The 27,983-nt window shown below is 36.1% G+C and overlaps 1 protein-coding gene across 3 annotated transcripts in view; it reads left to right on the top strand.

Annotated features, from left to right (window-relative positions):
• Nucleotides 1–24,794, top strand: part of MED6 (mediator complex subunit 6) — a 64,281-nt gene extending 39,487 nt beyond the window's left edge. For 2 of the 3 annotated variants that reach the window (XM_072761863.1, XM_026008497.2), the window contains exons 2-8: nucleotides 1,901–2,060; nucleotides 3,349–3,440; nucleotides 5,501–5,583; nucleotides 5,909–6,017; nucleotides 7,218–7,333; nucleotides 19,519–19,546; nucleotides 20,150–24,794. In XM_072761863.1, coding sequence (XP_072617964.1) covers nucleotides 1,901–2,060; nucleotides 3,349–3,440; nucleotides 5,501–5,583; nucleotides 5,909–6,017; nucleotides 7,218–7,333; nucleotides 19,519–19,546; nucleotides 20,150–20,280 — 719 coding nt within the window. In that variant the 3' untranslated portion in view covers nucleotides 20,281–24,794. Of the gene's footprint in view, nucleotides 1–1,900; nucleotides 2,061–3,348; nucleotides 3,441–5,500; nucleotides 5,584–5,908; nucleotides 6,018–7,217; nucleotides 7,334–12,199; nucleotides 12,371–19,518; nucleotides 19,547–20,149 lie in introns of all 3 variants that reach the window. The other variant, XR_012002223.1, reaches the window with a different exon arrangement.
• Nucleotides 24,795–27,983: the final 3,189 nt, after the last annotated feature.

Below are 27,983 nucleotides of genomic sequence, written 5' to 3'. Positions count from 1 at the left end.
GGCTGTGATGACGTGATTGGTTCATCTCCGGGGACTGGGCGTGGGGGCCGCCTTACTCCTGACCCTGCGCCCCCCGCGTCCTTGGGCAGGAATCCCTAAGATTTTCTTCTGTAAGCTTTATTTTTGAGTCTGTAATACCTTCCATCGAACCCCCACTATTGAGGGCAGGGATCCTTTTTCGCAGCTGAATTGGAAAGGTACTCAGTTATTTGTTTAATCAGTAAAAAAAGAAAAGAAAAAAAAATACAGAGAGGGCAGCCCCGGTGGCTCAGCGGTTTGGCGCCGCCTTCAGCCCAGGGCCTAATCCTGGAGACGGAGGATCGAGTCCCGCATCGGGCTCCCTGCATGGGGCCTGCTTCTCCCTCTGCCTGTGTCTCTGCCTCTCTCTGTGTGTGTCATGAATAAATAAATAAATACAATCGTAAAAAAAAAAAAATGCCTCTACAGAGAGGCACAACCCGTTAATTGCTACTCGGTTTCCGTATCAGGCCATACGTGCACACGCATCTTTTTCAGTGAATTCGTAAAAACAACAACAAACCAACCTAGGAATTGTGCTCTGTGATTCCAAAGAGTGAACGAAAGGGTATTTAAAATATAGCTTGAAGCGTGAGAACTTAGTTTCAAATAGTCCAGGTTCCTCCAGGTTGGGAGGAGGTATCGTGGAAGTGACCTGTTACCGAGAGTGAGAAAAATTTATGAGACTGAGAGAGCGCCTGTGAATATCTTTATTTTTTTACTGTTGTGGTGGCTCCCACAAAGCTTATTAAACTTGTATCAAGACTCTTAACCTGTATTTGTTTCTATTTTAATTCTTATTATTTCTAAAAAGTCGGAACACATTTGTATTTCTGGGTTATAATATGATGAGTATTAATAAAAGCATAAAAATTGCTGTGAGAACTTAGAGAAAGAAGCCATTATTTTTGTCTTGCAAAGTAGAGAAAGGCTTTGTAGATGTATTGACATTTGAAATAAGTTCAACCTAGCATGACTAAATTTTCTGCTAAACTTACACCTTTTTGAGAATGAAAGGGTTCTCTACTTTTTTTTTTTTTTTAAAAAGGCATAAACTGTACTAGTGGGATTTAGTACTGTCAGTAATATGAAACATTATTGCAGTCAGTAGCCAATAAAAGCTCATGAATTAAAGCTCTCTAGTTCTATTTACCATGTCTTTTTTTCCTTTTTGCATTTTGAAAAATTGGAAGAGTTAATTCTATTCTGAAGTATGAAATTGTATGGCTGAAATTAAGGGCATTCTACTTCTCATTTGCTTTATAACTTTTACACCATTATCTCCTCTGTATAAGCTTCCTAACTGATTTCTGTCCCTAATTGGGAGGTCTCAAACTAGTGGCTCTGACTGTGTTTCCTTTGGGATACATGTTTGAAAATTTTTGAACATATGAAAACTCAGGATTTTCTTTTCTTTTTTTTTTTTTTTTTGAGATCTTTCTAGGTTTCAAGTCCTCTCACTTCACCTAATCAAACTATTCTCTAACCAGATACATCTGTATTTCTCTACCTTTGTATGTGCATTCTCTCTGCTTGGAATGACTTTGCCCCCTTTTGGTACATGATGAGCTTCTATTTATTTTTTAGTATGTAGTGCCAAAACCTGCCTCCTCCTTACCCTGTGAAAAATCACTCCTATTCCCTCAGGTAAGGTGTTCTCCCTCCATTATGCCCTGATAACACATTTATTCATGCCTTTGTTATAGCACTTGTCGCGTCATCTTGTCATTGCTTTCTTGCACACTTAGGTCTTCTGTGAGAGTATGTAGGTTAAGATTTATGTCATTTTTATATTCATAGTGCCTCCTGCATTAGATGCATAAATAATGTTGGATTGGCTTTCTTTTTTCTCATCCCTTATCATTTTGTTTCTTTCCTATAGATAATCTGCTGGGAATCTCTTGGGTTGACAGTTCCTGGATCCCCATTTTGAACAGTGGAAGTGTCCTGGATTACTTTTCAGAAAGAAGTAATCCTTTTTATGACAGGACGTGTAATAATGAGGTGGTCAAAATGCAGAGGCTGACATTAGAACACTTAAAGTAAGTTATTGTAAGAAGGTAGCAAGCATCTTTGCCAATTAGAGGTTTTGAAATGAATGGTTCTTTCAAGCTACGGATAGTGAAGTACAGAGCAGAAGTTTTGGAAGAAATGGAGTTTTGGGGGAGGTTTGTACAAATTTGACATTCAAAGAAGTTAATCGTAGGCACTGATAACCTGGGAAGGTTTTTCTGATAATTTCATATATTACTGTCCAGTTAAAATATACCTATGAGGTTTAGATGCGGATCCAGTTAGTGATCTTAGCAATGCAACTGGTCTCTACCAGATGACCATACTTATTGTCTCTCTCTTTTTTTTCCCCAAAGATTTTAGTCATTCATTAGAGAGTGCGCACAAGCAGGGGGAGCGGCAGGCAGAGGGAGAGGGAGAAGCATGCTCCCTGTGGAGTAGGTGTCTGGTGTGAGGCTCAATCCCAGGACGCTGAGATCACTACCTGAACCGAAGGCAGACCCTCAACCCACTACCTGAACCGAAGGCAGACCCCCAACCTAAACCACCCAGGCACTCCCTTATTGTCTCTTACATCAAATTTAATGTCTTAAACCATAGTCTGACTTACAGTAGATTTGTCTTTGTATGACAAAGTTTTAGCTTGACGATTGCAAAGTAAGAGTCTTCAGACTTCAGATGCTAAATAATTAAGAATTTATTGCTATCACAAAAGTTTCTGAAGCAATTGTACAATAGTTTTTCATTTGTCACCTAATATCAGGGAGGGGTTCTTGATAAATTTCTGAGGTATTTTAAATAGCTTTTCTTAGGAGGCAGATATTTATGACTATTAGGACAACTTGCTTTTAAATAATACATCAGGTCAAAAAATTTGTCGGAGGCAAGGGTAAGGTTTTTGATGTTTTCTAGTTGAGTATGTATAGTTGAAATATATGGTCAAAGCATGTATAGTCTTCATGTACTATGTATTTTTAAATTTTACATATATTTATATGTCTCAGGAAACATTGCAGTATTTTGGTTGTCTTTTTTGAAAGGTACACTCTTCAACGTACTTTCATGAGTGAATACTCAGATTTAAGTTTATTGTGAATTTTTGTAGAGAAATTTTGTTGTTTAAAAATCAAATCTTACTTTATCTATATTCCACCTACCTGGGAAAATAGCCAGTTTTATTGGACAGCTAGTTCTTAATATCAAACATAGTTTTAATCTGGTTTACAGTGTTGCTGTACTTTTATATAATAATCTGAATGTTCTACACAGTTGTTTGTAGGGCATTCATAGATCTCTGGATGTCTGTTCTGTTTTCAGTCAAATGGTTGGAGTGGAATACATCCTTTTACACGCTCAGGAGCCCATTCTTTTTATCATTCGGAAACAACAACGGCAGTCCCCTACCCAAGGTAAAAATGTGTAAACTTGAGGCATAATTTTCTTCTTAAAATACCATGATTTATTTAACCTTCTGAGCTACATGTTCTTACTTTTTTGGATTGGGTTCTGTTTTGGGGATTCCTAAGACCACATACATGTTCAGTGCTTTGCTAAGAGGACTCCGCAGATTCAGCATATGGTTCTGTTAGTTATACCTAAGATTTGTTATGATAGCACAGTAAAGATCCACTGACGAATCAGTAAGGGAAAAAGCTACATCAAGTGGGACTGTAGGAATCCATGTGTAAGCTTCCTTTGCTTTCCTTTTTGCAAGGGGACACACCAAGTGCATTCTCCTTCCAGCAGCCCCCACACACATATTAGGTGTGTAACCTATCTGTTTAGGGAAATCCTTTTTCCTCGGAGTCCAGAATTTTTATGAGAGCTAATCTTTTTTTTTTTTTTTTTTTTTAACAAGTTAAGGAATTTATTATCTCATGTAACAAAAAGTCCAAAGGAAAAGCAGTCCCAGGATTGGTTAATTTGGAATCACAATTAAGGTGCTTTCTATCTGTGCACCCTGCTATCCTCAGTATGATGGCTTTCATCTTTATGCTTGTTCTCTCTCAGTTATCATCAGATGGAAGAGGAGGTGACAAATGTACTATATGAGCACTGACCCCAACCCACTGAGAAGATATGGTCTAATGAGAGTTGGTGTGCCTAATCCAATTGTCCACCCCTCTGCTCTTGGGAAATAGTAATTAGGGAATAAAGATAAGGAACCTTCTACACATGGGGAGAGAAGCTGAAAGTCCTCTGCTTGCCAAAATTCCAGACTCTCAGAAGGAAATGAAGTTTCTACTATAATATCGTTTGTACAAATTGTTGAGGCACACTAGTAGAACAGGCATAAGTTTACCACTTAGGAAATGTTTCAGAAGCCAAGTTCCACTAGTTCTGTGCTTGTACACTAGAGTCTAGGGACAACTCTCCAAGCACTAACAAAGTAACTCAATACATTGAAGCCATCTCTTCTGTGAGAATATTTTTTGGGAACCTCGAACATCCCAAGTAACTTCTCATCTCAGTCCACTATGTCTAATTCTATTAAAAAATACATGGTAGATGCAGTTGTACCAAATTCCTGGAGGATCCATTGAAAATCCTCATTGACACATTCAGCCAAAATTCTTACCTGACTTATGTTATCAAACATAAACTTGCTTTAGAAATCACACTGAAGAGTATAGAATTCAGATTTGACTTTGAATCAAAGAGCTAGTTACTATTCCAGAAATGACCAACTGCATTTCCTCATTAGATAACCTCATTAAGGCATTTAGGAAAAACCTTCAGCCTGGTACTGATTCCAGAGAATGACTTGATAGAGAAGCTGTGCTTCCATAGTTAAGAATCCACATTTAATTTCAAACACAAAGGATCTAGAATCCTTGCCCAGAGGGAAAAAATAACCTTAGAACAAAGGCAAGGCCAGGAACAAGATTTCCATGATGAGAGGGTTCAGGTTATGGGAAGTGATACAAGGTGGTACCAGCTTCACTAGCAGCTGTTTTATTCCTTAGGACCAAGGAACGGGGCACAGAGGCAGGTTCAGTGCATCTGATATCTTCATTGTAGGTGCTAAATCTCTCACTCTGAGATCCTATTCCCCAAGCTGTAACTGACTAATAACAACATTGGATGATTTGGGAACTTGTTAGAAATGCACTATCCCTACTGAGTAAGAATCTAACAAGATACCCGGGTGATTCAGATGTACATTCAAATTTGAGAAGCATTGCTCTAGTTGGCAAACTGTTTCTGTGATGGTCCAGAGAATAAATATTTTAGGCTTTGTGGGCTTCAGAGTGTCTGTAATAGCTATTCAACTAGTGTCATAACAGTCTTAGATAATATAAATGAATGATTATGGCTGTTTTCCAATATAAATTTATTTACAAAAATAGGAATTGCCAAACCTTGCCTTAATATGGGAAAATACCAAATTTTAGTTGTTCTTTTTATGAAAATATTTTTATTTGTGGCATAGCTATATTCATGAATATTTTTATTTTCACTGCTTCAGTTATCCCACTGGCTGATTACTATATCATTGCTGGAGTGATCTATCAAGCACCAGACTTGGGGTCAGTTATAAACTCTAGGGTGGTAAGTGTCTTCACATTCTTGAAACACTAAAGAAAACTTTTCATCGAGCTACTTTGTTTCCAAGAATCCAACAGAAGCTTCTCTCCCTTGTATATGTTGGCATGAAGTGTTGATTATTAAAATGTCTTGGAACACTGGTCACTATGGGCCAAGTCCATGCTGAAAGTACGTATTTTAACCCCAGCTATATAGTGATTCAAGTTCTGGGGGAAAAAAAAAAAACTGGAAAATTGCTGCCCTCGCATATGTAGTATTTCGTGGGTATTTACTTTGGAGATTTTAGTTGATCTAATGAGAAATTCAGAATTTGTGTTCTTTTTAAAAGCTTACTGCAGTACATGGCATTCAATCAGCTTTTGATGAAGCTATGTCATACTGTCGATATCATCCTTCCAAAGGGTATTGGTGGCACTTCAAAGATCATGAAGAGCAAGGTGGGTAGAACCTTCTAAGAACCCTTTTTGGTAATTCTGAGACTGAAGCTGTTTTCTTTAGGAAAACAGCTATTGATTTCTAGGTGTGTTTTATTTATTTATATATTTTATTTGATTTTATTTCTTTAAAGACTTTATTTATTTCTTCATGAGAAACACACGGGGAAAGACAGAGGCAGAGGCAGAGGGAGAAGCAGGCTCCTTGTGGGGAGCCTGATACGGAACTTGATCCCAGGACCCTGGGATCACAACCTGAGCCAAAGGCAGACGCTCAACCACTGAGCTACCCAGGTGCCCCTCTAGGTGTGTTTTAGATAAAACTTCATAGGATGGTGACACTGTCATAGCTACAGTTCCTGTAACTAGATGTGGTAACACTAGTTTTCCCATAGGAACAGACAAATTTTAATGTGTAGGTAACTTAATCTTTGGTAAGTTGATTCAAGGTTATAAAATATTTGGAACATAGGATATTAGTGATTAATGTATCCTGCTTACCTAACTGTTGAGTGTCTTAAAATCTGGAACCTCAATTTCCCTAGTATTTCAAAGTAGGGGAGATGCTTTTATAGCCTTATCTCCAGATGACCAGTTTATTTTCTGATCTTTCCATGTTATTACCTGTTGTGATGCCAGGACCTCTAGTTTCCATAGCTGCTAGTCTGCTATTGGTTCTGCACCATATTTTACAATAAAAGTATTCTGTATTCTGGAAATGTGTCTGTAGCAGTATACCCATATTCTGAATTTCCTTCTTTGAGAAATAACAACTCAGAATAAATTACTGAGGGAAAGTAGCCTTTAAATGGAATTCAGACCTGTGAGATGAATGATCTTCCAAATATATTTATTCTTAATAGTAGGTAGAGGGGTAACATCATTTGACATAGGATTTAGGTAATTATGGAAAACTTTAGCCTTGAAAATTTTAATGTCTATCTATGCTTACATATTAAAACTGAAGTATCCTTAAAAAACTTAATCAGTTTTTTAAATGTTAAAATGTTAACTTCGTTTAAGAACGAAGAGTTAAGAACACTTGTTTCTGTATGTTGTATTTAATTTATTTGGAGGGATAAGCTTTGGAATAGCAGCCATTAAAAATAATGACATTTGAGTATATTCATGGCGGATAAAGATTTGTAAAATGTAAGACACCAAACTAGGCAGTGTTTTGATTTGGACTTCATATTTTAATAGATAAAGTCAAACCTAAAGCCAAAAGGAAAGAAGAACCAAGCTCTATTTTTCAGAGACAACGTGTGGATGCTTTACTCCTAGACCTTAGACAGAAATTTCCACCCAAATTTGTGCAGGTAATGAAAATGCATGTGGTTAACTTTGATTTGACACTTTTTCCTGGAATATTTATTTTTAGTTGAGAACTGTTTCAGATGTGGCCTAAAAATAGTTATTTTCTTCATTAGTTAAAAATGGTCTCTGGGGAAGAGAAAAGGGTCTCTGAATCAAAGGAAAGGTTTTCAAAGACTTAATGGAAGAAGTGGGCAAAGGGAATGGAATTAACACTGTTTTATGCTCTTTAAGGTTATTTTCTCTTTAAATCTTCATAAAGACTGCATTCTCATTCCAAAGTTGCTAAAAGTGTCACAGATGGTAACTAAACTAGAATGTGAAAAAAACAAAACAACAAAAAAAAACTAGAATATGAAACTCATGCTGTTTTTATTCTGTATGCTGCCTTTCAGCCTGATGTAGTAGATATCTAAGTCCTTAAGTGATAGACTAGTTAAAACTTTTTTAACAAGTGGTGCTTGGCTGGCTCTGTCAGTAGAGCATGTGACTCTTGTTCTCAGTGTTGTGAGTTTGAGCCTCACACTGGTTGTAGACATTATAAGTAAACTTAAAAAACAAAAAACTTCTGTAACAAAAAGAACAGAACATTTGAGGTGAAGGGTTTGGCATAATAAATGGAGGAGTAAAAAACAGACTTCCATCATATTGGTGATTAAGTTATATGAATTCTAGTATGTTATTTAGTGTAATAGTAATAGCAAATCCACCTGCCATTCTACTCAATGAGCTCCTGAAGTGAAGTAAGTATGAGATGGAATATGTGCACGTTATTCTCCTAGTCTCAGTTCATATATACAGGGCTGTACACACAAGATCATGTATACTATTATTCTTGTGGGAGGAGGGGACTAAGATTTTCGGGTTGGTTTTAGATTAAATGAGATTTTTCACACTTTGGGATGACTTTAGAACAGGCCTCACCTTCTCCTTTTCCTGACTCCACTGTGTGAGTTATGTGCTATTGGAATGGTGATGTGGTGAAGGGAATGGAGGTCAGAATGGAATGTGTGACAGGGAAGTCAATTTAGAGAACTCTCATGAATTGCATTTGAAGATAAAATAGTGTCTGTCGAATAAGTAAATAAATTATAGTGTGTGTAGGGATATGAGCAACCATGATAGTGTGGGAGGTTAGTTGTGGTTGACCATTCAGCGAGTACGTAGTATATATGAGGGAGGCTGAGGGAAGAACACCTTGACCTATACAGTACAGTATCCATTCGGCACATGTGACTATAGAACATTTGAAACACAGCCAGTCTAAATTGAGCTGTGATAATAGTGTAAATAGTGTAAATAGTGCATACTGGGTTCAAAGACTTGGGGGGGGTGCAGAGTAAAAAAATGTAACTACCATCTTGCATTTGTGGCTCACGTATTTCTTTTGGATAGTGCTGATCTAGAAAATGAGAACAACACACAAAACCAGAAATATGAAAGAGTATTAATGGAGATATTAGTATTCATATTAATTAGTCGACATACTAATAATAATAATGGGTAGATTTTTCAGAAACCAGAAATCCTTAGTTTGTTGTTCTTTTTCTAGTTCCTTGATCTGTAAATTTAAGATTACTTATTTGAGAATTTTCTTTCTCTTTAATGTAGGCATTTATTACTATAAATTTTACTCTTAGTACTGCTTTTGTTGCATCCCGTAAGTTTTGGTATATTTTGTTTTCATTTTTATTTCTTTCCAGATAATTTCTGATTTCCTTTTTGATTTCTTCTTTGACCCATTGGTCGTTTAGGAGTGTGTTGTTTAATTTTCACATACAAGTTAGCAAAAGGAAGGAAATGAAAAAGATAAGTTGAAAAACAAATGAAATAGACTAGAAAAACTCTAGAAAAAAATGAAACTGTTGGTGTTTTGTAAAGATAAAATTGACACTTTTCTTTTTTAAAGGTTTTATTTATTTATTAATGAGAGACAGAGAGAGAGAGCGGCAGAGACACAGGCAGAGGGAGAAGCAGGCTCCATGCAAGGAGCTTGACATGGGACTCGATCCTCGGTCTCCAGGATCATGCCCTGGGCTGAAAGTGGCGCTAAACCACTGAGCCACCGGGGCTGCCCAAAATTGACACATTTTTAACTAGATTAACAAAGAGAGGAAACTCAAATTAGAAATGAAAGAGGAGATGGAAACAAAAGAATCACAAGAGACATATCTAATTATGTGTTAAAAAATTGGAAAACCTTAAGAAATTCCTAGAAATGTACAACTTAACCCAGACTGAATCATGAAGAAACAAAATCTGAACATACCAAAAATGAGTAGGGAGATTAAATTAGTAATCACAATCCTCTCCATGAATAAAGGTCTAGGACCAGATGACTTCGTAGGTAAATTCTACCAACATTTAAATAAATGAGAATTAACACCAATCCTTCTCAAACTCTTTTTCAAAAATTGAAGAGGAAGGGAACATTGCCAGATTCATTGTATGAGGGCATTAATCTAATACCAAAGACAAAGACACTACAAGAAAAGAAAGCTACTATATTTAGTATCTATGATGAATACAGATCCAAAAATCCTTGATGAAATACTAGCAAACCAAATTTACCAGCACATTGAGAGAATCATGCACCATGATCAAGTGGGATTTATCCCTGAAATGCAAGGATAGTGCAACATAACTGAAATCAATCTTGATGGTATACTGCATTATCAGAACAAAGATTAAAAATCACACGATCATCTCAATAGATGCAGATGAGCATGTGATAAAATTCAACACTCTTATGATAAAAACATTCAACATACTCAATAAGAAAGGAATGTGCCTCAACATAATAAAAGCCATATGTGATAAACCCACAGCTAACAAACTCAGTGATGAAAAACAGTTTTTCCTCTAAAATCAGAAAGAGGACAGCAGTATCCACTTTGCACAGTTCTACTCAATATAGTACTGGAAGTTCTACTAGAGAAATTAGGCAAGAAAAAGAAATACAAGGCATTCAAATAGGAAAAAAAGTAAAAGTGTCTCTTTACATGACCCCTGATATGATTTTTTACATACCAAACCTTAAAGATTCCACTAAAAAGCTGTTAGAACTAATCAGCAAATTCAGTAAAGTTGTAAGATGCACAGTCACTCAAAAATGGGTTGCCTTTCTGTATACTGACAACAAATTATCTGAGAAAGTTACCTGAGAAAGATATTAAAGATGGTAAATTCCATTTACAGTATCATCAAAAAATACTTAGTAATACAGTTTTTGTGGTAAATTTCATTTACAGTATCATCAAAAAATACTTAGTAATAAAGTTTTTGTTTTCAGCTTTATTGAGGTATAACTAGTATATAGCATTATGTACATTTAAGATACAGTGTGTTGATTTGATACACATATATTGCAAAATGTCAGCTGACCCCATAGCATTAGCTAGCCTCTATCACATCACGTCACATAATTACCATTTCTTTTTTGTGTCAAGATCATTTATGATTCACTCTTTTAGCAACTTTTGAGTATATAATATGTTATTAACTATAGCCACCATGCTGTAATTGGATCCCCAGAACTTATTTATGTTATCAGTGGAAGTTTGCACCTTTTGACCAACATTTTCCCATTTCTCCTGCCAACCTCCACTCAAGCCACTGATAGCCATCACTTTACTCTCTTTATGAATGTGGCCTTTTTAGATTCCACATATAAGTGATACATAGAGTATTTCATGTTCTCTTTCTGGTATATTTCACATAGCCCTCAAGTTTCATCTTTATTGCAAATGGCAGCATTTCCTGCTTTCTAATAGCTGAATAATATTCAATTTCATACCACATTTTCTTTATACATTCATCTTTTAATAGATGGTAGGTTGTTTCTATATCTTATTGTTTGAATAATGCTGCAGTAAACATGGGAATGCAGTTATCTCCAATATCTTGTTTTCATTTCCTTTGGATACTTGTAAGTGGGCTTGCTGGATCATGTATTTCTATTTTTAATTTTTTTGGGAACCTCTGTACTGTTTGCCATACTGGCTGTACCAGTTTACATTCCTACCAGCAGTGTGTCAGGGTTCCCTCTTGACATCCTCACCAATACTTATAATCTCTTGTCTTTTTGATGATAGTCATTCTAATACTTGTGAAGGGATATCTCATTGTGGTTTTGATTTGCATTTCCCTGATGATTAGAATCTTGAGCACCTTTTAATGTACTTGTTTAATGTAATGTAGGTCTTCTTTGGAAAAACATTTATTCATTTCCTCTGCTCATTTTTTAATTGGGTTGTTTGAGGTTTTTGTTTTGTTGTTCTGCATTGAGTTGTAGGAGTTCTTTATATGTTTTGGATATTAACTCCTTATCAGATATTTGTAAATATTTTTTCCCATTCTGTAGGTTGCCTTTTCATTTTGTTGATGGTTTTCTTTGCTGTGCAGAAGCTTTTTAGTTTGATGTAGTCCCACTTGTTTATTTTTGATTTTGATAGGTTTGCTTTTGGTATCAAACCCAAAAAATTATCTCCAAGACTGATGTCAAGGAGCTAATAGCCTGTTTTCTTCTAGGGTTTTATGGTTTCAGGTCCCATGTTCATGTTTTTAATCCATTTTGAGTTAATCTTTATGTATGGTGTAAGATAGTGGTCTAGTTTTATTCTTTTGCATGTGGTTGCCAGTCTTCCCAACACCATTAATTGAAGAGACCATCTTTTCCCCATTTTCTCCATTGTATATTCTTGGCCCTTTGTTGTAAATTAATTGACCGTATATGTGTGGTTGATCTTTGAACTGTTATGTTCCACTGATGTATGTGTCTGTTTTTATGCCAAAATCATACTGCTTTGATTACCACAGCTTTGTAGTATAGCTTGAAATTTGGGATACAAGCATTTTTACATTTATTGCAGCAGTATTCACAATAGCCAAGATGTGGAAACAACCCAGATGTCCCACCACAGATAAATGAATAAAGAAACTGTGGTGTATACATATAGTGGAATATTATTCAGCCTTTACAAAGAAGGAAATTGTACCATTTGCAACATCATGGAAGGACCTGGAAGATGCTGTTAATTGAAGTAAGTCAGTTGCAGAATGATGAGTATCATATGATTCCACTTATGTGAGGTATATGAAGTAGTCAAACTTTAGTAGTCAAACAGATGCAGAAAATGTGGTGGTTGCCAGAGGATGGAGGAGGGGTGGGGGGCATAGGGAATTGTTAAATGGATATAACGTTTCAGTTATACAAGATGAGTAAGAAGTTCTAGTGATCTGCTGTACAGCATAGTGCCTATAGATGGCGTTAAACACTTAAAAACTCTGTAAGAAAGTGGATTTTTTTGTGACATGTTCTTAGCACACAATAAAACCTAAAATCATAGGAATATAAAGAATCTTTTGGAAGTAATGGATGTGTTTATTACCTTGATTGTGATGATGATATCACAGGTATATGTGTATGTCCAGACTCATCAAATTGTACACATTAAATAAGTGCGGTTTCTATATATCAGCTATACCTCAATATACCTGAGTGGGGGGTGAGGTAGAAACAAGAAAATACTCTGAAATTTTACTCTATGTGATTGCGGTAGGGAAGAGTAATGAAAAAATACAAGACATGAAAGATGGTTAGGGTTAGATTGAGGATTTTGTATGCTAGACAAAAGAATTTGTGGTTAATTCTGTAGCTTAGTACTTAAATATTTGTTATTTTAAATCCATAACCACTTGGATAAATATAACAGGTTTCTAGCTGCATTAAGTAATTTGAAGTATTTGAACTATCATCACTACAGACAAAGCAGTAGCAATTTTTGTATATTCATTTTAAAATACATGCTCTCTAAGGGTGCCTGAGTGACTTAAGTGCTCTAGGAGTGCCTGAGTCAATTAAGCATCTGACTCTTGGTTTTGGCTCAGATCCTAATCTCGTGGTCATGAGGTGATGGAGCCTTGTCTTAGGCTTTGCGCTCAGTGTAGAGTCTGTTTCACATTCTCTGTCCCTCTCCCTCCTGCTCTTGCTCTCTCACACTCTCTTTCTCTCAAATGAATAAAACATTAAAAAAAAAATAGATACTCTCTTAAGTATAGAAATGTCTTCTGGGCAGCCCAGGTGGCTCAGTGGTTTAGCGCCCCCTTCAGCCCAGGGTGTGATCCTGGAGTCCCGGGATCAAGTCCCACGTCGGGCTCCCTGCATGGAGCCTGCTTCTCCCTCTGCCTGTGTCTCTGCCTCTCTCTCTGTGTCTCTGTGAATAAGTAAATAAATAAAATCTTAAAAAAAAAAAAAAAAAGAAATACCTTCTACCTCATCTTCTAGACCCTTATCACTGACTAGGTGAGAACTATTGATGGTAACAGTAGGGACCCATGACTTGTTTCCATACAGTTGCAAGGAAGTAATATAGTTTTATGTCTTAGGAAGACAACCAGTAACAATGTAGAGGATGCTTAGGAAAATGTGGTGTTTGGAATCAGAGAAGTTAGGTTGTAGAGAGCTCTAATTAATTATGTGGCTATAGAAAATAGATTAAAGATATATTTAGATTTAGGATTGCCTAAATTTGGTGATTGGATTTGGAGAGGTTGGCATTAAGGATGATTCTGAGGCTTCAGGCTTAGATTTATTATTATTATTACTATTAAAATTTAATTTAACATATAGTGTATTATTAGTTTCAAAAGTGGAATTTAGTGATTCATCAGTTGCATACAACACCCAGTGCTCATTACATCAAATGCCCTCCTTAATGACCATCACCCAATTATCCCATCACCCCACCCACTTCCCCTCCAGCAGCCCTCAGTTTGTTTTCTGTAATTAAGAGTCTGTTATGATTTGTTTCCCTGTTTTCATCTTATTTTTCCTACCCTTCTCCTATATCCATCTGTTTTATTTCTTAAATTCCACATGTGAATGAAAACATCTGGTATTTGTCTTTCTGTAGCTGACTTATTTTGCTTAGCATAATATGCTCTAGTTCCATCCACATCATTGTAAATGGCAAGATTTCATTCTTTTTGATGGTTGAATAATGTTCCATAGTATGTGTGTGTGTACATATATATATATGTGTGTGTGTACATATATATGTACACACACACATACTCTGTATACAGACACATATACATACTCTGTATACACACACTACATTTTCTTAATCTATTAATCATCAGTCAGTGGACATCTGGGCTCTTTATTTTGGCTGTTGTGGACATTGCTTCTATAAACATTGGGGTGCATGTGTCCCTTTGAATCACTATTTTTATATCCTTTGGATAAATACTTAGCAGTGCAATTACTGGGTGGTAGGGTAGCTCTATTTTTAACTTTTCTAAAATAAGTATAATTTATTTATGTGTCTGTTGGCTATTTGCATGTCTTTTTTTTTTTTTTAAGATTTTATTTATTTATTCATGAGAGATACAGAGAGAGAGGCAGATACACAGGCAGAGGTAGAAGCAGGACTTGATCCCAGGACTCCAGGATCATGCTGTGAGCCAAAAGCAGATGCTCAACCACTGAGTCACCCAGGTGTCCCTGTGTGTCTTCTTTAGAGAAATGTCTGTTCATGCCTTCTGCCCATTTCTTGACTGGATTTTTTGGGGGGTATTGAGATTGATAAGTTCTTTATAGATTTTGGATGCTAGCCTTTGATCTGATTAGACATTTGCAAATATCTTCTCCCATTCAGGAGGTTGTTTTAGTTTGGTTGACTATTTCCTTTGCTGTGCAAAAGCTTTATATATCTTGATAAAGTTCTAATAGTTCATTTTTACTTTTGTTTCTCTTGCCTTTGGAGACCTGTCTAGCAAGAAGTTGTTGTGGCCTAGGTCAGAGAGGTTGCTGCCTTTGTTCTCCTCTAGGATTTTTTTTTTTTTTTTAAAGAAAGAAGCTCTTTTTTCTTTTTTTTAAAGATTTTTCTTTTTTTTTTTTTTTAATTTATTCATGATAGAGAGAGAGAGAGAGAGGCAGAGACACAGGCAAAGGGAGAAGCAGGCTCCATGCTGGGAGCCCGATGCGGGACTTGATCCCGGGACTCCAGGATCGCGCCCTGGGCCAAAGGCACGTGCTAAACCGCTGAGCCACCCAGGGATCCCCGTCTCCTCTAGGATTTTGATGGATTCCTGTCTCATATTAGGTCTTCCATCCATTTTGAATTTATTTTTGTGTATCTTGTGGGAAAGTGGTCCAATTTCATTCTTCTGCATGTGGCTGTCCAACTTTCCCACCATTTGTTAAAGAAACTGTCCTTTATCCATTGGATATTCTTTCCTGCTTTGCCACAGATTAGTTGACCATAGAATTGAGGGTCCATTTTTGGGTTCTCTATTTTGTTCCACTGATCTATGTTTCTGTTTCTGTGCCAGTACTACCATTCTGTCTTGATGATGCAACTTTGTAATACAGCTTGCAGTTTGGAATTGTGATTCCTCCAATTTTGTTTTTTTTTTCTGACACTGCTTTGGCTATTTGAGGTCTTTTCTGGTTCCACACAAATTTTAGGATTGTTTGTTCCAGGTCTATGAAAAATGTTGACAGTATTTGGTAGGAATTGCACTGAATGTGTAGATTGCTCTGGGTGGCATAGAAATTTTAGATCCTTTACCTCTTTTGTTAGGTTTATTTCCAGGTATCTTAAAGTTTTTGGTGCAGTTGTAAATGGTATCAATTCCTTGATTTCTCTTTCTTCTGCCTCATTGTTAGTGTATAGAAATGCAGCTGACTTCTGTGCATTGATTTCATATCCTGCGACTTTGCTGAGTTGCTTGAGGAGTTCTAGCAATTTTGGAGTGGAGTCTTTTGGGTTTTCTACATAGAGAGTATCATGTCTGCAAAGGGTGAAAGTTTGACGACTTTGCCGATTTGGATCAAGCTTAGATTTAGACTTGGTTTTGATTGATAACTAAAATTTAGAATATAGGAAAAGAAACAGGTTGTGCTTTAAATATTAACTGTTAAGGGTTCTATTTTCATCAGTCAGTCTCCATAGCATTTAGTAGCTTATTGCTGTGCCTGGGTTCTTAGGTATTTCCAGCCAAATGGCCTTTTTTTTCTGACCTTAAATCCCATATGTTTTCATATCCTGATGAGCTAGGCTGGACCGTGTAGAAAACTCAAAGACTCTCTTGAATCTTAAAGCAAAACATTTTAGAAATTTAAAATAATATATGAAAGAATAATTAAGAACAAAACCCCCATATGCCTGTTACCTGGCTCCAACAATTGTCAAACGTGGCCAGTCTTGTTTTGTGTCTTCTTTCTCTACTTCCAATTATTTTGAAGCAGGTTGTAGACTGCATTATCATTTTAGTGAGGTTTTTATGTTTTATCTTTCATTTATCTTTCAAGATTTATTTATTTTAGAGAGCGAAAAAGAGCATGCATTCATGTACAGGGGCGCGTGGGGTAGGGGGTTGAGGGAGAGGGTGAGAATCTCAAGGAGACTCCCCACTGAGTGTGGAGGCTGACACAGGGCTTGATCTCACAACCCATGAGATCACTACCTGAGCCAAAGCCAGGAGTTAGATGCTCAGCCCACTGATTCACCCGGGTGCCCCCATTTTTCTTTTAAAGTTTTAGCCGGAGTCCTACGTCAACTGTCATTTTCTAGAGCCCCCACCTTCTTTTAACCGTCCAAGGGCCAAAGCCAACTCCCAAAGAGAATGTCTAACTCTGTATAACAGAACTAGGAGAAAGATAGCTCTCTCTAGAATTGTTAATCCCTTTGCTCCTTCTACCCAAAACGTTTCTCAGATCTAGAGAAGAAAATAGATTCTTGGTTTACTTGAAGTCTCCTACAAACTCTCTTTACCCATTGTATCTCCCAGAACTATTTGTAGCTCAGGACTTCTTACTCATCTATTGTATTTGACAGTTGAGCTTCTGGGTTACCCCTATGAGAAGTGCTTAAAAGAATATTAGAAAAGTCTTGCCTGCTTCCTTGGAATTCCTTTTTCCATATTTTAATTCTCATTACTACTGAAAGTTACACTGATACTGATGTGATGGGAGTTCAGGTCCTTTTACAGTGAATGTCTTTTCAGTGCTATTTTCAGAAACTGCTAGAAAACCGTAGTATTTAGCTAGGTTTATCACAAGGTTACTAATTAAATTTTGTCAGAAAGGTGCCCCCATTCTACTCTTCTATCTGAAATCATATCCTATTAGTTTGTCTGACAGTATTCACTAGAAAAGATGAGAGAGTGCATTAGGTACATAACGACATTATTCAAATGTTCAGATAAAGTCCAGTGTCCAGTATAGTTCAAATGATTCAGTAGCAGATAATAAAACTCCCTCTCAATTTCTCACTTCCTCAGTGTTATGCCAGGTATTTCTCTCCTGTTATAAAGTAAGAAAAAATTCTTTGTTCCTTCAGATTACTTTAGACATGCTTAAATCCTAATATGTTCATAGGATATGTGATAAGGTAGGTGTGTTGGAGGTTACCATGAGCACCTTCATGTTTGGAGATTTGCTTAAAGGACTCACTGGATTTATTACAGTGACATAGTAAGGATGTACAGCCAGATTTAAGGAAAAAGACAAGTAGAGTCTGGAGGAGCCATGTGCAGGCTTATATCCTCAGTTTCCCATTAGGAATTACACAAAATGCATTCTTCTTTTAACAGTGAAAATGAGGCAATATGTGTGTGGTATTTTTGCCCAAGGAAATCCAGGAGAGACTTGGTGCTCATGTTTTTTTTTTTTGGTAGAGGGAAGAGGGTTCATCATGTAGGTACTCTATCTAGCTCATACCAAAATTCACATTCCTGGAAGGGAGGTAAATATTCAGCATTAACAGTGTTGTACAGTCTAAACACAGTGAGCCACCACTATCAGGGAATGATGGGAACCTTCTGAAATCCAAGTTCCTAGTCATTAGCAAGAGCCAGCCTTGCAAGCTGGCCTAAGGATAGCAGCCTTGGGCTTTCTATGTTAATCTTTTCTGTATAGTGGATAATATGGAGCTGAATTTTGTTCTTATTAAGTGTAATGTTCCCAATAAGAGACTCCTAACTCTGGGAAATGAACAAGGGGTAGTGGAAGGGGAGGCGGGTGGGGGCGATGGGGTGACTGGGTGACAGGCACTGAGAGGAGCACTTGATGGGATGAGCACTGGATGTTATGCTGTATGTTGGCAAATCGAACTTCCATAAAATATATATATATTTTTTTTAAAAAGTGTAATCCCAGAACTTGCAGTTGGAATGGGCTGGTACACAGTTGATAGCATGAATCTGGAACATGTGATATCAGGAGATTTTGTAGTCTTTAGTCCTAGGAATTGAGAAAGCTTAGGGAGGGCATGTAAATTCAGAAAGAAATTCAGAAAATACCTGGAAACATTAACCTTAAAAGTAAAACATTTTTCTTTTGGGATGTTGGAGAAGTCTATAAAGCTACTGTGTGTGTGTATTTATGTATGTGTGTATGGGTAAAGGAATAATAAGTTTGAAGGAGTTAGATGGGAGGGAACTTGGGGTGTTGACATTCTTATTTAAAAAACGGGATATAGAGTCATTGGCTGCAAGTGAAGAGTAAGTTGTGATCCTTGAGGATGGAGAAGGAGGACAGTGTTTTAAAGCATTTAAGTTAATAGGAAAAGGGAGATGACAATAATCGGATAAAAGAACTGCTCTACAGAAGGGGAGGATCTGATCTTTTTCCTGACTCATGATCCCCTCATCATTTCTTTCCTATACTTCGATTTTTAATAGTACTTTCATCAGAAGCCTTATGTTCATAGAAAAATACTTTTTTTTCCCTCTTTGCTTCCCATACATGCCAACTTTAAAAGTTGGAGTGTTCTTCTGTATTTCATTCTGCTTTCTTCAAGTTCATTATCTCCTAAACAAATAAGCCTCTGGAATTTTGAAAGACTCCATTATTCTCTCCCATTGGATTTTACTTACTTTTTGTAAAGCATTACAGCTTGGATGCAGAGGCACAGGGCTATGTAGATAGATGTTCAAGGGAGGATTGTTTATGTTTGACTCTTTTTGTTCTAGTTATGGTTTTGTGTCTTTTCTGGAACAAAGAAATAAGTAGAAAATGATAAATTTTATGGTATGGGAATAGTAGTTTCTCTTTATGGTGTCATTTTTAATATAATTTGAATGAATGTATAATTTTAATAAGAATTATGAAGTCAAGAAGAAGAAAACTTTGCTAACCTGCCCTATTTTTTCCTCCCCCCTCCTTTTTTTAAAATTATAGCAAAAGTCTGGAGAAAAGCCTGTCCCAGGTATGGTTCCCGATATTCTTATTAAACTTGAAATAAAACCAGTTTGTTTAACTCAGTAACAACTGTAGCATGTAAGATGAACTGTGGTCCTTTTGTCCTTCTAGACCTTTATGGTAATTCATTAGTCCTAATTTTTGAGATCTGCTGAACTACCAAAAGATGATGCTTCTGTGATAGTGGTATTAGTATTTAGAAGATTAATTCAAGTGGAAGAGTAAGTATTGAGCAGGTGTGGAGAGGCCGAGGTGATTTGAGTTTGTTTTTAGTTCAAATCTCAGTATGAAAAAAGGTGTTATATTTCATCATTGAAAACAGGTATTGAAATATCTGTTCAGCCTGGGAAAGACTATGTATCTTGTTTATGCACATTGTCTTATTTAAATATCATGTGTTTCTGTCTACAATCACAAATTTTCCTGGGTTATAGGTTTTTAGGTTTGTAAATAGGTTCTTATATATTTGCCTGATGGAACAGCTAAATTTAGAACTTGAGATAGGCAATTCTAAATGAACTTGAGCCTGAACTGTTCACATTGTTGTCTAAATTGATCTCATCCCTTCACTTTCCTCTCCCTTCCAAAAATACCTGCTTTTGATGTCTAGTGGATCAGACAAAAAAAGAGGCAGAACCTATACCAGAAACGGTAAAATCTGAGGAGAAGGAGACCACAAAGAACGTCCAACAGATAGTGAGCACCAAAGGCCCCCCTGAAAAACGAATGAGACTTCAGTGAGCAATGGATAGGAGAGAAGCTTGCAAGACTCCTCTTGCCCATTATTGATACCTCATTACTGTGACAGGCTCTTGAACTTTAAAATTCTTTACCACAATCCTTCCATTTGTATGAATGTGTTTGTTCTTTAAGAAAGGATGTAAGGATCCTCATGCTTTTGATATGAATATTTTTTATGTATGTTTTGTAACCTTTCCCCTACTGGACTTGAGCAGCCTCCTTACTCAAATGTATACTGCTATATACATCCAAAAATAAAATAAAGATCTTTGTATAAATCACTTTATCATGACTTTTCCCCCTTATTTCTCTTGCTGAAATGTTTCCGGATGCACTTTGTAAAACACAAAGGATTAACGTGAAAGGAGGAACTAATCTCATTTTTTCTTTTGTTAGTTGTGTACTTCTCAGTATTAAAATAATAGTTACTGACAATTTGAAAGATAAAAGGGAAAAACGTCCCCCTACTACTATAACAGTGTTGTGAAGTTTCTTTGTGCACATTTTAAAAACTGTAGTTTGTAATTATTCTGTTCATGGAATTTTACTTTTATCGTATAACTATGTCTTTTGTAAGTACTTCTCCATGTTTACTTAGTTTTCATAGACTTTTTAGTGACTGAATAGTTTCCATGAGTGACTGTTTTCTTTAAGCTCTCCCTGTATCCTACTTAGGACTATAGTGATCACATTTGTGTATAATGACTTTTCAGTATTTTGTGTTTTTCCTTTAGGATAGAGTCCCACTAGTAGAATCATTGGAATTTGAAATCTCTTCTGTCTCTCTCCCTTTTTTTTTAACTCTTCAGTTCATATTGTCAACTGGTTTTTCTCAAAAGATTTGGAACCAGTTGTCATTCAAACAGCAAAGTATGCAAATGCCAACTTCTCTAGAATCTGGCTACTACTGAATAATTGTCATTTTTGTTTTTAGTGTCAATTAAGTAGCAAAAAATATTTTAAGTGATTGAATAATTTCTCATCTTTGATTTTGCTTTCATGAACTATCTGATTTTTTTGTATGGTAAGAGTTTTAGCTTCTTATTTTGACATAATTTCAAGCTATAGAAAATTTGCAGGAATAGTATAAAAAATCCTACATATATATCTTTTGCCCAAATTCCCCATATATTAACATTTTTCTATTCGTGTTTTTTCTTTCTTTCCTCTCTTACTGTCGATTGCTTTATCACTGCCTTTCTATTTATTGCTCTCTATATATTCCTCTCTCTCTCTCTCTATATATATATAGTTCACCCATATATATGTATATATATACACATACATATATATATATTACACATATCATAAGGCCCATATTCCCTAAGTGCTATAGTGTGTATATCCTAAAATCAAGGACAGACTCTTACATAACCACAGTACAATTATCAAAATTAAGCTGGCATGATATTACTACCTAATCTGTAGATTATTTAGATCTTGCCAGTAGTGCCAAGAAATTACAGCAAAATAATAAATTCACAGCAAAAGAATATCTTGAATTATGCATTGGATTTAGTTGTCTAATGTATTTAGTCTCCTTTGATATGGACCAGTTCTTTAATCTTCCTTGTTTTTCATGACTTGATATTTAAAGGATTTAGGCCAGTTATTTTGTTCACTGTCTTTCAATTTGGGCTTCTTTGATATATTTTCAATAAATATATACAAATTTATTTAGCAGTTCTTTAATCTTCCTTGTTTTTCATGACTTGATATTTAAAGGATTTAGGCCAGTTATTTTGTTCACTGTCTTTCAATTTGAGTTTCTTTGATATATTTTCATGATTAAATTCACTTCACTCACTTTTGTCAGGAATACCATGAAAAGGTACGTACGGAGGCACATGCTGTCAATTTGCCCCATTGGGCACCGTTAACTTTGATCTCTTGGATAAGGTAGTGTTTGTTAAGTTACTCCATTGTAAAGTTACTATTTTTCCTTTTGTAATTCATAGGTATCATGTGAGGGAAATAGTGTAAGGCTCATAAATTCCCTATTATTCCTCAACCTTTTACCCAGTAAAAGCATCCATTGGTCATTTTTCCCTGAGTCATTTATTACTGTAATGGTTGCCAAATGTCCATTTTCTAATTCCATCATTTCTTCTATATTGTTTTGTTTGTTTTTTTAGTTTGTTTTTTGCTATAAAGAATAGCTTTCCTTTCTTCCCAGCTTATTTACATGATTGTGGGCTTGTGGACTCTTGTATTCTTAACATATTCAACAAGTTATATTTCTTTACTATGATTATTTGCATTGATGCTCACATTGTCTCAGATTGGACCAGTAGGTGCCCTTTCAGGCTGATTCCTCTGTCCTTTTGAAATGACCCTGTCATTTATTGAGCATTTTCTTTATGTTTTGGCACAGTAAGATATTTCAGGCTTACCCCAACCCTGTAGTCAGCCATTTCTCTAAAGATGTCTCAGACCTTTTGGTGGAAAATGCATTTGGAAACCCAAGATCTGTGTGCTCTGTGTGCTCATTTGCTACTGGCATGTCGTTCATACTAGGTCTTCTCAGTTGACAATAAGGAAATAGATATAGACATACATATGTGAGTGAATATGTAGTACATCCACATACATCAGTATCTGTCTATTGTCTGTATATAAAAAGCCATCAATTCACATTGATACCATCAATTGCAGTCCATGACCACTGAGTTCACTGTTCTCTTCCATATTTATAATTCTCTTCCACATTGATAACAATTCTGGTTTCTTTTCTTTGTAATGTTCTTAATTTGCTTAATCCTAGAATAACAAAGTTTTAGAATTGCTAACCTATAGTACTGCAAAAAAGAAACCTAATGTAAGAGCTTGGTATTTGCTTAGCGTTCTTTTTGTCTTTAGCTCAAAGATGATATATATAGTTCAGACATTGTGTTTAAAAATTATTTGGGTTAATTTTTTTCCCCTCTTCATTGTGGTTACATTAGTCACTCATTAAATGGTTCATTTCATTTGGTTCTGTTTTGAATTCCATTTTAGTTTTCCCCTTCATCTTACTGATTCTTTCTGCTTTGTTGTTGTTCTAGTATTGTTTTGAGGTGTCTGAGATAATAACGTGGCTCTAAATGTCAGAGCTGTCCAAAAGAGATTCTCAGTACCACACCCCTTCTTTCTCACCCCCATTCATTTCTTCTGTCTTTTCCACCTCATTCCTCCTGCCCTAGAATAACCAGTTAGCCTGTAGTTTACCTTTACCAGATTTCTTTTCTACAAAGGAATAGATATTTTCTCATTTCCCCTCTTCTACAAAAGGCAACATATTTTATAAAATTTTGCACTTTGCGTATTTTCCATGTATTTAAAAGTGCATGAACTTGTAACATAAAGGTATTCTTTGTCATGTTTGCTTCAGGTATTTTGCCAGCAAAGCTCCTTTTCTTTCAACTACATTATGAAATATCACTTACAGAAAAGTAGTCCAAATAATAGAGTACAGCTTATTATACCTGTGTGAATCATCATGCAAGTAAAAAAATTTGAACTTTGCCAGGACCCCAGAATCTCCATTATGTCCTCTCTTAATCACAACACTTGTCCTTCTGATCAGAGTTCACCCTTATTCTAGTTTTATGGTTAATCACTTATTTTCTTTAAATTTTTACCATGTAACTGTCTCTAAATAAGTGTATTTTTTGATTGCCTTTTATTTTTGATGTAAATGGATTCAGTGTTTCGTGTATGTCTTCTTTTGTTTAATGTTTGTGAGGTTCATCAAAGTTGTTTCATGTTATTTTCATTTCTGTGTAGTAGTCCTTTACATAAATATATTACAGCTTTTAAAGTGTATTTTGATGGTAGTAGACATTTGGATTGTTACAGTTTTGGGCTATTATGAAAAATTGCCTTTAAAAATTTCTTGTACTTTTGTATATCGTCGGCTGAATTGTGTGTCTGTCCCCCAGTACCTCAGAATGTGACCTTATTTGGAAATAGGGCCATTGCATATATAATTAGTCAAGATGAGGTCATGCTAATCTTAATTAGGCTCAGCCCCTAATCCAATATGACTGATGTCCTTACAAAAAAAAACAAGAAGGCCATGTGAAGAGACAAAGGGAGAACGACACCATGTGAAGATGGAGCGATTCATTCATCTACACGTCTAGGAATGCCAGAGCTTGCCAGCAATTCACCAGAAGCTAGGAAGAAGCAAGGAAAAATTATAGGTTTCAGGAGGAGCATGGCCCCATTGACACCTTGATTTTGGACATGTAGCCTTCAGAACTTTGAGACAAATTTATTTTGCTTTAAAGTTTGTGGTACTTTGTTTTAGCAACCCTAGGAAACTAGTAACAGTGTACATATGCTGTTCATGTTATTGTTTTACTCGAATTGCTGCGTATGCCATTATACTACTTACATTGATAATGCTAAAATATTTTCCAAAGTTGCTGTGTCAGTTTATACTCTCATCAGCAGTTTATGAGAGTTTCTGTTGTTCTCCACCTTGGTTGACCCTTGATACTGTCAATTAAAGAAAAATTTGGTCATTCTGATGTGTGTTGTTGAGGCTGAAAATTGTATTTCCTGGTATTGATGACATTAAGCGTCCTTTCGTTATTATTGGTGATTTGAATGTCTGTTTTTGTGAAGTTTGTCTTTTGTACGTTTTTCTTGGGTTGTTTTCGTCGTTTTTGGGTTTTTTGTTGTTTTGTCTTTGTCTTATAGAGTCGTAATCATTCTTGGTATGCATTGGATAAGAGTCTTACTTTTACCCCTTATGTATATTGTGTTTAAGTGTATTTTTTTTCCATTCTGGCTTGCCTTTTTACTCTCTTGATGGTAGCCTAAAAATGAACAGAAGTTCTTAATTTTAATGTAGCTCAGTTTATCAGTCTTTTCCTTTATTGTTAATACTTTTTTGTGTCTTATTTGAGGTTTTTCTTCTCATTGAGTTTATGGAGATGTGATCCTATGTCTATTTAGAAGCTCCATTATTTTACATTTCACATTCAGGAGTGGTCTATTTGGTAGGGAATAACCAACAGATCAATTTGGGGAGGACTGACATTTTACCAGTATTACATCTTCAGAACCACAGACATGCTATATTTCTTCATTTAGATTTTCTTTAATTTCTCTCAGAGTTTTGAGAGTACAGGTCTTGTACATGTTTTGTTAAATTTACTCTGAGACATACATTTTTTATGCTATTTAAAAAATTTTTAAATAACTTTTAAAATTTACTTGAAAGTTTTAATTTACATTTGTTTACCTTACTGTATAGATGTATAGGTGGGTTGTTTGTGTGTGTATTTGACCCTGTAGCCTGTTACTTTACTAAGTTCAGTTATTAGTTGTGGTGGGGTTTTTTTTGTACATTGCTTAGGATTTTCTACATCCATGATAATGTCATCTGGGAATAAACAGTTTTGTTTCTTTTCAGTCTTATACCTTCTTTAAAAATTATGCTAAAATATAAATAACATGAAATTTACCATTTTAACAGTTTTTAAGTATATAGTTGAGTGGCATTAAGTACATTCATGTTATCATGCTATGGTTGCCATCCATCTCCAGAACTTTTTCATCATCCCAAACTGAAACTCCATACTTGTTAAACAATAACTCCTCTTTTCCCTTTTCCCCAGATGCTGGCAACCACTGTATTACTTTATGTCACTGAATTTGGCTACTCTAGGTACCTCATATAAGTGGAATCATACAATATTTGCCTTTTCGTGTCTGGTTTATTTTAGCATAAGATGTTTAATCTTCATCTATGTATAAGTAAGTATCAATTTTCTTTTTAAGGCTAAATAATACTCCATTGTATGTCTGTCTGTCTGTATATACATACATTCTGTTTATCCAGTTGGTGGACATTGAGTTTCCACTTTTTTTTTTTTAAGATTTTATTGATTTATTTGAGAGAGAGTAGAAGCATGAGCAGTGGGAGCGGCAGAGGGAGAAGCAGGCTCCCTGCTAAGCAGGGAGCCTGATGTGAGGCTCCATCCAGAACCCCAGGATCATGACGTGGGCTGAAGGCAGGTGCTTGACCAATGCAGCCCCCTACCCACTCCATTTCCATGTTTTGACTCTTGTGAAAAATGCTGCTACAAATGTTTATGTACATATATCTGAGTCCCGGCTGTCAGTTCTTTTAAGTGTGCACCTGAAAATGATAATGGGGTTTTTTTGAGGAACTGCTACTATTTTCCATGGCAGATGCATCAGCTTTATATTCCAGCCAACTATGTGAAAGGGCTGTTTTCTCCACATCCTCACTAACACTTGTTATTGGGTTTTGTTGTTGTTTTTTTAATTAGCTCTCCTAATTGATGTGAAGTGGTTATCTCATTGTGGGTTTGGTTTTTATTTACCTCATACAGTTCTGCCATCAATTCCAATGTGTATATTTTTTCTACACCACCAAGCAATTCTGAGACACCAGCTGGGTGTCCTACAATTCACCTCAGTTCTGACACCATCTACCTGGACACAGTGTCAGATCCCACAGGTTAAGGCTTCAGTCTACAAAACTACCCACTTCGGGTGCCACTTACAAGTCCAGGTTGTCTCTTGGGCCTCTGACTGGCTGTAAGAGGTACCCGTGACCACCTCTTCTAGTTAGGTTAATTTGCTAGAGTGGCTCATAGAACTCAGGAAAAACTACTTACTAAATTACCAGTTTGTTTTTGAAAGGTGACCATATAATTCAGCAACCACCAGTTGGAGGAGATGTGTAGGCCAAGGTATGTGGGAAGGGGTACAGAGCTCGTATGACCTTCCTGGGTGTGCTGCTCTTCTTCCCAGATCTCCACATGTATACTGCCAACTTGGAAGTTCCCTGAACCCTGTCCCCCTCTTCTTTTGGGTTTTTATGGAGGCTTCATTACATGGAGATGATGGGTTAAATCATTGACCATATAATTTCCATCCCCTTTACTCTTAAGGGTAGGGGTGGGGCTGAAAATTCCAGCCCTTTAGTCACATGGTTGAATATTCAGGTAACCAGCCCCCATCCTTAGATGACCTCAGAGCCTTCCAGAAGTCACCTCATAACATCACAAAATGCACTGTTATGGCTCTCCTCACTTAGGAAATCCCAGCGTTTTTAGGAACTCTGTGCCAAAAAGAGGATGAAAATCAAATAAATATTTCTTAATAAGAATCACAATATCCCACCCATCTAATGATCAGTGATGTTGAACATCTTTTCATGTATCATTTGTGTATCTTTTTTTTAATTGAAGTATTTTACTAAAAATCTTACAAAATGATAGGGAAGTTGTTTGCACATTTTTAAATTGTTTTTTTGTTGAGTTGTAGGAGTTCTTTATATATTCTAGATATCAATCCTTTGACAGATACATGATTTGTAAGTATTTTTTCCTATTCTGTGGGTACAACGTATGCCCACCTCAACATGGAATAACAAAGCTCCCCTTCCTATTCATCCTAACCCTAAATAAAAGAAATCCACTCACCCCCATGGGAAGTTATTCCCTGTGATCTCCTTATTTGTTGCAAATAAAGTTTCCTTTGTGTGACAACTCCACCTGGCGTAATCTTTATCTGTAACTCACCAAGTAGCAAATTCATGTTAGTTGGTCACAAAATCACATCCCTATACATGTAATCCTGTGTTCTGTTAATGAAGTTTCTGCTCTTTGTTGGGCGGAGACTTTAATGGTATAATGAACTAGAAGTAACTGTCAAGACACTTCATGGTCCATCTGTTC

This window comes from Vulpes vulpes, chromosome 6 (genome assembly GCF_048418805.1).
Source record: "Vulpes vulpes isolate BD-2025 chromosome 6, VulVul3, whole genome shotgun sequence".
In the NCBI taxonomy this organism is placed as follows: Eukaryota; Metazoa; Chordata; class Mammalia; order Carnivora; family Canidae; genus Vulpes; species Vulpes vulpes.
The sequence above is the reverse complement of the archived record's forward strand: the minus strand, read 5'-3'. Positions and strand labels throughout refer to the sequence as shown.